We start from the raw sequence: 11,156 nt of genomic DNA on the forward strand, positions 1-11,156 counted from the left end.
GCTACTTGAGGGGCTCTCACGACTTTCCCCTCTCCTGATACTGCTCAGGGGACATAGAGCTGAGTGGCCCCTTCTGCGCATGTGTGCCCACACAAACATGAAACCATACTTTTCAGGGTGCAAAAAAGCTGCGTGTGGTGGTGCACGCCTGTAATCCCAGCACTTGGGAGGCTGAGGCAGGAGGATCTTTGTGAGTTTGAGAACAGCCTGGGTTATAAAGTGAGCTCAAGGCCAGCCTAAACTGCATAGCTAGACCCTGTCTCAAAAAAAAAAAAAAAAAAAAATTCGGGGTGCAAATTAATCAACAGATGCCTTCCTATCCATGGGGCTTTCTGTTCTGAGAAATTTGGCTATTCAAGGAGATCGTTTTTAATTCTGTTAGAGATACTTCATTTTGGGAAGGATTTTAAAAAAATGTTCTTTGCATTTGACATTTCTTAAAGTTAGTGCTTCCAAAATTGAGGGGAAGGCTCAAAATCTATGCAATGCAAGCTGCACCGAGATAGAATCAGGACTTTTTGCTGTTTTGGCTGACCGTGGCTGGATTCAGGAACAAGCCCGCAAGGTGAGTGGAAGAGGGAGGCTCCGAAATCCTTGGGAAAGGAGAGGGAAAGCCACTGGTCTGACGAGTCTTCCTAGAACGCCAGTGGCCCTGGGTGAGGCTCGTGAGGTGGCAGGCCGATCAGACTTTGTACTGGGTGGGGAGAGGCTCGTTAAGGGTATTGGTAGTAGAATAAGGATCAGGTGGACCCTTGCAGGGCTGAGCTTCTGAGCTGCCAGAAAGACTTGGGGTCCACCTTGAAATCAGTGTTTTCTAGCCACAGAGTGAAGACCTAGGGGCGCCAAGGCCATTTTGGGTGCTAGAGATTCACCTTTACTTTGCTACCAGCTCTGTCTCTCAATCAGACCTTGTCTTACTTTTCCTCTGCTGAAACTCTCTCTGACTCTGTATGGCCTGGCCTGGCACATGTAGCTCTTTGTGGTTTAAACCCTGCCTTCACATCTACCCCGTTTCTCTGTTTCCCAGTGTGCATCTCATACTCCTGCCACACGGCACCTCTGGCTAGCAAACATTTTACTGCTTTTTATTTGGCTGTTGCAGGGAAAATTGATCTTCCCTTTCTGGGCTTGGCAAACTGCTGTTCATCCTCAAAGACCCAAGATTGGAAATTCTCCTTTTTAAACAGCACTTCTGTTCTTTAAACTGCCATCAGGGGGTACATAAGTGTCCATTTTCATTACTGTTTCTACCTCAGACTGTAAGATCCTTAAAGGCGGGATATATTTCTTTCTCAGAAGCAGCAGGGTGGTTTAATGATTAAGTGAGCAAGTTCTAGAGCCTGACAGCCTGGGTTCAAATCCTACCTCTGCAATGTATTAGTATCTTCTCCTTGGTAAATTCCTTAACTTCTCTGTGTTTCAGTCTATTCAACTGTAAAGTGAATCAGTAATGTTTTTAACATGATTGTTTTGAGACTTAAATGAATGTATATAAATATATATAGTAAATAGAATATCTGATATAATGTAGTTAATGCTAAATAAATCTATGAACAAATCCATAATAAGATACAGTACCTAGAACATAACACATATCCACATGCATATTTTAAAGTAACTTTCTCTAGCAAACCCCTCCCTGCTCGTCTTTACCTTGCCTTATGTTCCTCTGTGTTCTTTTTCCCTTGAGTCTTTGGCCCACCATTGGTCCCCACAAAGCAACTAGGTTCCTCTGGGGACACTCAGAGCTGAAAGATCCCAAACTGTCCTCCCTGAGATATAAGCAGTGGAGGCTCTTGGGCAAGGAGGGGTGGATGCTGAGAAGCAGGGAGCTGGGAACAGCTGAGCTCCTGGGTGACAAGTACTAACGCTTAGGGGTCCATGGGGGCAAAGGAAGGTGGAGGAGAGATGTGGGATGACAGGGACAGGGAAGGTCACTTAGGAATGGGGTCAGAAGCTGGACCGGCTGCCTTTGCTCATGTTTCCTAGATACCAAGTACTTGTTCTATCTAGTATTTTTCTGTATAAGAGGGAGGCAGAACAAGGAATGAATAAAGCAGAATAAAAGCAGGGAGAAAAGTGAGGAGAAATTATCTGCTTCCTATTTTATTTAGGGCTCTGTTGATGAACTTAACCTGCCTGAATCTTCTGTGTTCAGCCATTCTGGAGAAGAATCTAGAGCTTTGAGTCTGGATTCCAGGTTCAGGTCCTCCACTTAGCAGAAGGGTGATTTATGGCAAGTTACAGAGCCTAGGTTTCCTAAACTATGAAATAGGGCTCACTGCTCTACTCTCCCCCGAGAGGCACGGGTGAATAAAGTAGAGTTCAGATGTGCATTGGAAAGTGCTACAGATGGGCAGTTGGTCATCACCATGATGGTAGCCTAGAGGATCGGGTGGCGGAATCCCTGTTGGACATGGGAGTGCTGTGGGCAGGCTTGGCTCCTGGCCCTTTTCATGCCAGCATTGGACTCTCTGCTCTCTCGGCTTCCTTCCAGTGTGAAATCAGCTGGAGAGGGGAGGAAAGGCCTAAGGAAGCTGTATGAACCTTACCGTCTTCCTTCGCCTCACACAAGAGTACCTTCTTACAGAGAAAAGAACAGCTACTTTAAAATTTGGTAAAATAGGCTCAGATGAAGTGTTTGGCAAGGTGTAGGTGGTCAGGTCTCTAATGGAAACTAGGGCCTCCCTGGAAGGAGAAAGGGGTCTTCCTGTGGCCCCAGATCTTGCAGCGTGCCCACGGCAGGCAGAAAGCAATTGTGAGCTGCAGCAAGTCTCAGGAAGGCCAGGGCCGCTTTCTCCTGGAAGCAATAGGCATCTTGGGCAGAGACAACCAGAACCCTTAAAAAGTGGGTGCTTTTAGGGGAGAGAAAAAAAGGAGTTAAAAACAAGAAACTAAGAACAATCTTTTCCTTCTCTGTCTTTCTCTTACTCCTTTTTCCTGAGCTCGGGAAGCAGGTCTTGGTTCCTGTGGACATGTGAGTGCTTCACAATCATGCAAATGTCCTCCTGCTTCCTCAGACAGGCTCTCATTTCTTTATTCTTACCCTTTTGTTTAAAACATTTTTATTAGTCTTTTTTGTCTTAAAATTTTAAAACAGCTGTTTGTAAAACCACGAAAAATACACATCACAAAACAAGAACTCAGTAAAAATAACTCACTATATGGTACATATACTCAGCTGGTGTGATATATTTATATAATAAAAGATGAAAATAGTCACTTTCCATAATAAAAATAAGTTCTATTTTTTGTTTATTTTACAATATACTTAATATTCTCTTCTTTTTTTCTTGCTCTCCAGCTTTCTCTCCTTCGTTCTGAATCTCAATGGGGGGCCATGTGGCTGTCCTGGGCCCCACCAAGCTGGAGTCTGAGAGGCGGTGGGTGCGCGTGCGGGCAGCGGGGCTTAGGAACACGGGCGGCAGCCACACTCCAAGTGTCTCTCCACCTCTTCCACGAATGAGGAGCCATCTGTGCACTGGAAGACGTATTTCCGTCGCTTGCTGCGGATGGGCTGGCAGCACTGGGGCCCGCAGCCCCCGCGGCATTCCATCATGGGCACTTTGGAGGCGGTGGCACACGATGTGTAACCTTTCTGACGGTGAATTGCTTCTCGGACAACCTCCCCCAGACACGGATTCTCTGCAGGGGGCAGAAGAGGCAGGGTCATGGTCCTGGTGGTACAGGTGGTGTGAGTAGTTCCTAGGTAGTGAGTTTGAAACGCTTGTGATCTGAAGCCCATGAGTACTTATTCATTCCCTTGTCTACTGTGCATCCATCCACCCACTCACCGACCCATCCACTTCTCTGTGCCAGGTTCACCAGGCTTGTAATGAAGCCCTGAGGATATAATGGCCGTCAGCGCAAGCTTGTCCTTGCTTTTAAGGAGCTGCTGGTCCAGATTGGATGAGGCACACTATCAGATTGTAAGCTAAATCCTGTTTTAAATCCAAGTTTTGATTGCCCTACATACTCTTCAAAAAGTAAATTAAATACCAACATTTAAAAAATCAGGGGGTTTCACTTAAGAATTGGGATTTCTGGCTTCTTTGAACACAGGACATCTGGCAGAGCTGAGCCTGCCTCCTTGCATTGCAATGGTGGGCAGACAGGGTGCTTTGGATACAGCAGGAGATGCCCCGTCTGGCCCAAATCCCGCTACTCTCAGTGGCCTGTCTCGTGTGGTCTACATTGTGGACACTGATTGTATGGTTACTCCAGTGGATCTCTGCGTAATGGGAAAGTGGGGCGGAAGTGATGAAGAAAGGGACGTATTTCCATGAGAGCGCATAGCAATGGGATTTGACCTGGCCGACGACCAGCGAGGCTTCTTCGGGAAGCGGCTATGGAGTTGCACTCTGAGTAGGGAGCAAGAACTGATAAGGTAAAAAGGGCTTAGCTCTGTATTGTCCTCATGATGGTGAGAGAATGCCTGGAACAAGGCACTGGTTAGAGTGGTGGTGGACTTGCAACCAGGATCCTCAACCTCGGCCTGGGCAGGTCACTTCTCGGCCCTGACTCCTTGTCTGGAAAATGCTGACACATTGGTCTATTAATTAACAGGCTCTTATGAACATCTGAGGAGGTTGAAGAAGAGAGGGCCGTATGCATTTTAAGGCTTTAGGAGCTAAGCGGGCGTGGTGGTGCAGGCCTGTAATCCCAGCACTCGGGAGGCTGAGGCAAGAGGATCCTTGTGAGTTTGAGACCAGCCTGGGCTACAAAATGAGCTCAAGGCCAGCTTGAAACGTAGAGTGAGACCCTGTCTCAAAAAGATAAGAAAAACAACTCTAAGTATTTTACTATGACACATGGGAGCTGTGTTAAAATTTTAAAGTTATGAGGTTAAGTTCAGAAAGTCTAGTGACAATGGTTGTGTGTGCCTGACTGTGCAGGATGGGGGAGAGAGTGCAGACGTGGTAACATGTGCATAGCCGGAGGGCTGAGGATAGAGTTCAGTGGTATAGTGCTTGCCAAGTGTGCATAAGGCATTGGACTGCATCCTCAGTGCTGCACAAAGCAAAAATCAGGGAAAGGGAAAATATGAGATCCGTTTATACTAGCCTGATAATTTTTCTGTAAGTCTGAGATTATTTCCAAATAAAGTAGTTAGGGGCTGGGGATTTAGCTCAGCGGCAAAAGCGCCTGCCTGGCAAGCGCAAGGTCGTGAGTTCGGTTCCCGGTACCGGAGAAAAACCAAAAAAAAAAAAAGTAGTTAGTAACATTTTTAAAATGAGCAGTTTTGGCTTAAGAACAGTACTGTGTCTGCGTATGAAACCTGAAGGTCCTTGAGTGACAAGGTGGCCAGCCTAGCATCCAGCTGGAGGCCGTGTCCATGTAGGGTTAAAAACCTGCAAGGTGAGATAGAACTATTTTAATTTTAATATAATTTGACTTTAATTTTCCTCTTTGGAGCCCAACCCCAAAGTATATAACAAAGGGACCATTACTGGGGGAAGTACTTTGAGGTTTATGAGCACCGATACACAAAATACCTGTCTTCTGTTGATCCAAGGGCAGGAGGAGGACTGGATAGAGACTCTAGCTGGTGTCTCTAACATATGGCTTGCCTGGGCCACACTGAATGAAGAATTGTCTCAGGCAGCATATAAAATAGATAATTAATATATATAAGTAATAAAACTTTATTATTATTATTATAAAGCTGAAAAAAAAGAGAGGGCAAGTGGCTTATGGGCCATAGGTGAGACACACCTGGGAGCAGAACATCTGCAATGTCAAGGTGTCCGAAGGACCAAAATTGCAAAAAAAAAGGAAGAGGAGGGGAGAAGGAAAAAGCCCTCTCTGATGGTGCAGGCTCCCTGTCCTCCACAGAGGATGCCAGGCAGTCACTTTCTACACTCCAGTGTTTCACCTCTAAATTAGTGTACCCTCTGTTAAAAGGCTAGCTCAGTGGTGTGCCTGCCTGGCAAGCGTGAGGTCATGAGTTTGATTCTCGGTACCACAAAAAAAAAAAATAAAAGGCTATACTTTAAGGATTTTTAACTTTGTTTTCTTTTTACTTTTTCTTTTTCTTCTTCTTCTTCTTCTTCTTCTTCTTCTTCTTCTTATTATTATTATTATTATTATTATTATTATTATTATTATTTTGTCTTTTTGAGACAGGGTCTTGCTGTGCAGTTCAGGCTGGCCTTGAGCTCACTTTGTAGTCTAGGCTGGTCTGGAACTCGTAAGGATCCTCCTGCCTCAGCCTACAGGCGTGTGCCACCACGCCTGGCCCTTTTAACTTATTTGTAAAAGTTTTATTTTAACTGACTAATTGCATATTTAACTGACAATAATTGCACAAGGTACAATGTGTGATGTTTTCTTATAGTATACATTGTGAAATGATCCAATCAGGGTAATTATCTTATCTTCATCTCAAACGTATTTCTCTGTGGTGAGAACATTCAAAATCTTTTGTATTTTGAAACACAGTGTTGTTCATTATAGTCACCCTATGGTGCAACAGAACACCAGTATCTCCCCACTATCTGTTTCTCCTCCCTTCCACAGGCGCTGATAAACACTGTTTTCTCAAATTCTGAGATCAGCTTTTTTAGATTCCACATGTAAGTGTGTCATATAATACTGAATACTGGTATTTTTGTTTTAGGCTTATTTCACTTAACATAATGTCCTCTAGGTTTATCAATATTGTCACAAATGACAGGATTTCATCCTTTTTATGGCTGAGTAGTGTTCCACTGTGTGTGTGTATAATATATATCCTTAAAACATATATTTTCTTTATCCATCTATTGATGGATACAAATTGATTCCATAACTTGGTTATTATAAATGGTGCTGCAAGAAACATGGGAATATAGATGTTTACTTGATATACTGATTTTACTTCTTTTGCATATATAAATAGTAAGATTGGATCATATGGTAGTTCTACTTTTAATTACTCAATTTTTCCATACTGTTTTCCATCATGGCTGTGCTATTCCACATTCCCCACCAGCAGTGTATACATGTTCTGTTTTCCTTTTGCCAGTATGGAGCCATTTCAACAGGTGTGAGGTGACATGTCATTATAGGTTTGATTTCCATTTCCCTGATTATTAATGGACATTAGTGCCTTTTGGTCATTTGTGTGCCCCTTGAGAAATGTCTGTTCAGGTCTTTTGCTCATTTTCAAATTAGATCTTTTTTCCTCCCACTCCCTCTTTCTCTCTTCCTCCCTTCCCTCTGTTCTTTTTTGTTGTTGTTTGTTTTTTTCCAGTACCAGGAATTGAACTCATGACCTCACGCTTGCCAGGCAGGCGCTGTGCCGCTGAGCTAAATCCCCAGCCCCTGCTTCCCTCTGTTCTTTCTTTCTGAGCTCTCTCTCTCTCTCTGTCTCTCTCATTATGTTCTGGATATAACAATTTCTGGATATACAGTTTACAAATATTTTCTCTCATTCTGTAAATTATCTTTTCACAGCTAATTGTTTTCTTTGCTGTAAAGATGCTTTTTAATTTGCTGTAATCCCATTTATCTATTTTTGCTCTGTTGCCTGTGCTTTTGAGGTCATAAAAAAATGCTTCTCAGTCTAATATTATGAACTGTTTATGCTCTTTTTTTTTAGTCTTCTAGTATCTTTTCTTATTTTTATGTCTTTGATCTATTTTGGGTTGATTTTCATATATGGTGACATAGGGTCTTCTTTCATTCTGTTTCATATGGATATCCAGGTTTTTCCACACCTGTTTATTAAAGAGACTGTCCTTTTCCCCATGTGTATTTTTTGGCTCCTCTGTAAAAAATCAGCTGATTGTAGATATATGGATTTATTTCTGGGCTTTCTATTCTTTGTGTCTGCTTTTATGTCAGTGCCATGCTGTTGTAGATATTATAGCCTTGTAGTATATTTTGAATTCAGGTAGAATGATGCTTCCAGTTTTGCCCTTTTTGCCTTAGATTGCTTTGGTTTCTCAGGGTCTTTTATGGTTCCATATTAATTTTAGGATTGGCTTTTCTATTTCTCTGAAGAATGTCATTGAAGCTTTGCTAGAGATCACACTGAAACTGTAGAATGATTTGGGTAGTATGGACATTTTAACAATATTAATTGTTTCAATCCATGAATATGGGATTTTTCCATTTATTTGTTTCTCTTTCAATTTAATCAATGTTTTAGTTTTTATTGTAGAAATCTTTTACTTCCTTGGTTAAGTTTTTTCCTAGGTCTTTTAAAATGGAATTACTTTCTTGATTTCTTTTTTTTTTACAGTTCACTATGACAATATAGAAGCACTATTGATTCTGGAGTGTTGCTTTTGAATCGTGAAACTTTACTAAATTGATTTCTTCTAGGATGTTTTTTGAAGCACTATTGATTCTGGCATTTTGCTTTTGAATCATGAATCTTTACTAAATTGATTTCTTCTAGGTTTTTTTTTTTTGAAGAAGTTTTAGGGTTTTCTATATATAAGATCATGTCATTTGCAAACAAGAACAATTTAAATGTTTTTTTTTTTTTCAATTTGTATGTGTTTTCTTTCTCTTGCCTGATTGCTCTAGCTGTGATTTTTTGTACTACGTCAAACAGCAGCAATGAAAGTGGGCATCCTCCAGATCTTAGAGGAAAAGTTCTCAACATTTCTCCTTTCTGTATGGTGTTAGCTGTGGGTTTGTCATACAATGCTTCTACTGTGTCAGAGTACCTGTTTTCCATAACTACATTTCTGAGAGTTTTTATAATGAAGTGATGTTGAATTTTATCAGACAGGTTTTCTGCATCTATTGAAATGATGGTACAGTTTTGTCCTTTTGTTAATGTGATGGATCACATTTATTGATTTGCCTTGACCATCCTTGTATATCTGGGATGAATCCTACTTGATTGTATTTTTGACCTTTTCCATGTCCTACTGAATTTGGGTTGCTTTTATTTTGTTGAGGGTTTTGCATCTATGTTTATTGGGGATACTGGCCTTTCTCTTTCTCTTTTTTTGTTGCTTCTCTGTCAGTCTCAGGGAAGTGCTGGTGTTGTAGAATGACTTGGGTGTGTTCCATCCTCTTCAATTTTCTAGAACAGTTTGAGAAGAAATGGCATTAGTCCTTTTTTAAAAATGTTTGATAGAATGTACCATTGCAGCCAGGAGACTTTTCTTTTATGGAAGACTCCTCAATAGTCGTCTTTTCTTTGATGTGAGACTTTTTAGTACTGATTTAGTTTTTGTATTTCTTAATGGTCTGTTCAGATTACCTTTCTTCATAACTCATTTTGGTAGGCATTATGTATCCAGACGTATTTATTTCTTCTAGGCTATCCCATTTGTTTGTGTATATTTACTCATAATAGTCTGTTTTGAGCACGAGCATTTCTGTAGTACCGGTTGTAATGTCTTTTTTTTAATCTTTGATTTTTTGTTTTCTCTCTTCTCTGTTTTTCTTAGTCTTGTTTAAAGCCTTTCAATTTTATTGATCTTTTCAAAGAAACAACTCTTAATTTGGTTGACATTTTGTAGTGTTTTACAGTTCTTTTCTTCTAGTTTTGGGTTTCATTTGTTCTTCTTTTTTCTAATTCCTTGACATGCAATTTCAGGTTATTTGAGATCATTTTTTTTTTTTTTTTATCATGTGGGTGTTTTTGCTAAAAACTTCCTTCTTAGAGCAGCTTTTCCTGTACCCCAGGAGTCTTACTAGTTGTGTTCCCATTGTCATTTGTCTTAAGACATTTTATTTTATTTTACCATTCATAATGATCACATTCATCAGTGGGAATTTGTACCTGTACATAATATATCTTTATTCTTTTTATCCCACTCCCTTCCCTTCCCTTCCACTTTTCTCCTTCTCCCCATTTACAAAAGCTGTTTCTATTTGTTCCTCTCTTTTCTTTCTTTCTTTGCTGTTTTTGGTGTTTTTTTGTTTTTTGGTCTTTTTGAGACAGGGTCTCGCCGTGCAGTTCAGGCTGGCTTTGAGCTCACTTTGTAGCCCAGGCTGGTTTCAAATTCACAACAATCCTCCTGTCTCAGCCTCCCGAGTGCTGAGATTACAGGCATGTGCCACCACGCTCAGCTCCTTTCCATTTTTAAAAAAAAAAAATCCCTTTATAGGACTGGGGATGTAGCTCAGCAGCACAGAGCCTGCCTAGCAAGTGTGTGGCCTTGAGTTCAATTCCCAGTACCACCCCTCCAAAATCCCTTTTATATTCCTTTCCTCCTCCAACCTTGTTCCCCTTCCCATTTGAACATACTCTTCCTACATCCCAATATTTATCCTCCATTTTACTCTTTATTTACCTTTTGGGTTTCTCACACAAGAGAAACAATGTGGTATTTAAACCTCTGTTTCTGATTTACTTCACTCAAAATTATAGTCTCAAAGTATATCCATTAATCTAGAAATGACTCAAGCTTACCCTTCTTTATGGTACAGTAGTACTTCATTATATATAAATACTACATTTTCTTTACCCATTCACCTGCTGATGGGCATATGGGCTGTTTCCAAGGTTTAACCATTATGAACTATGCTGCTGTAAACATGGGGATGCACGTATCACTGTAGTATGACACATTTAACTTTTGTAGGAAAATACCTAGTAGGGGAATAGTTGGGTCAAACTGAACCTCTAGTTCAGTTTTTTGAGGAATCTCCACACTAATTTCCATAGTGGTTGTGCCAATTTACACCCCCAAAACAATGAAGAAGGGTTCCTTTTCCCCCACAGCCTCACAACATGTGTGATTGGTTGGTTTCTTTATCTTAAGGCATTTTAAAATTTGCCTTTTAATTTCTTCATTGGCCCGCTGGTTATTCAGAAGCATGTTGTTTGACTTCTATGTATTTATAAAGTTTCCAAAGTTACTACAGTTATTTTAGTTTTATACTATTGTGGTTTAAAAAGATACATGACATAACTTCTATCTTCTTAAATTTAAGACTCGTGTTATGGCTTAACCTATGCTCTACCTTGGAAAATGTTCCATATGCTGATGAAGAGAATGTGTATTCTGCAGCTGCTGGATGACATGTTCTATAAATACCTACTAGTTCCATTAGGTCTATAGTTCCATTGCATTCCAGGCCTTCATTGAGTTTCTGTCTGGATGATCTGTTCATTCATGAGACTGGGGTAACATTCCCTACTATGATTCTATGGCAGTCTATCTCTCCACTTAGATCTATTAATATATTCTTTACATATTCAT

The 11,156-nt window shown here is 40.8% G+C and overlaps 1 protein-coding gene across 2 annotated transcripts in view; it reads right to left on the reverse strand.

The window, feature by feature from the left end:
* Positions 1-264: 264 nt before the first annotated feature.
* Slit3 (slit guidance ligand 3) overlaps positions 265-11,156 on the reverse strand; it is a gene marked incomplete at its 5' end in the record, with an annotated part of 603,472 nt that continues 592,580 nt past the window's right edge. The window contains 1 exon segment of one of the 2 annotated variants that reach the window (XM_005376304.2): positions 265-3,645. In XM_005376304.2, the coding sequence (XP_005376361.1) occupies positions 3,410-3,645 (236 nt within the window). In that variant the 3' untranslated portion in view covers positions 265-3,409. 2 annotated transcript variants of the gene reach the window in all.

This window comes from Chinchilla lanigera, unplaced genomic scaffold, assembly GCF_000276665.1.
Source record: "Chinchilla lanigera isolate Chin_1 unplaced genomic scaffold, ChiLan1.0 scaffold00007, whole genome shotgun sequence".
NCBI lineage: Eukaryota > Metazoa > Chordata > Mammalia > Rodentia > Chinchillidae > Chinchilla > Chinchilla lanigera.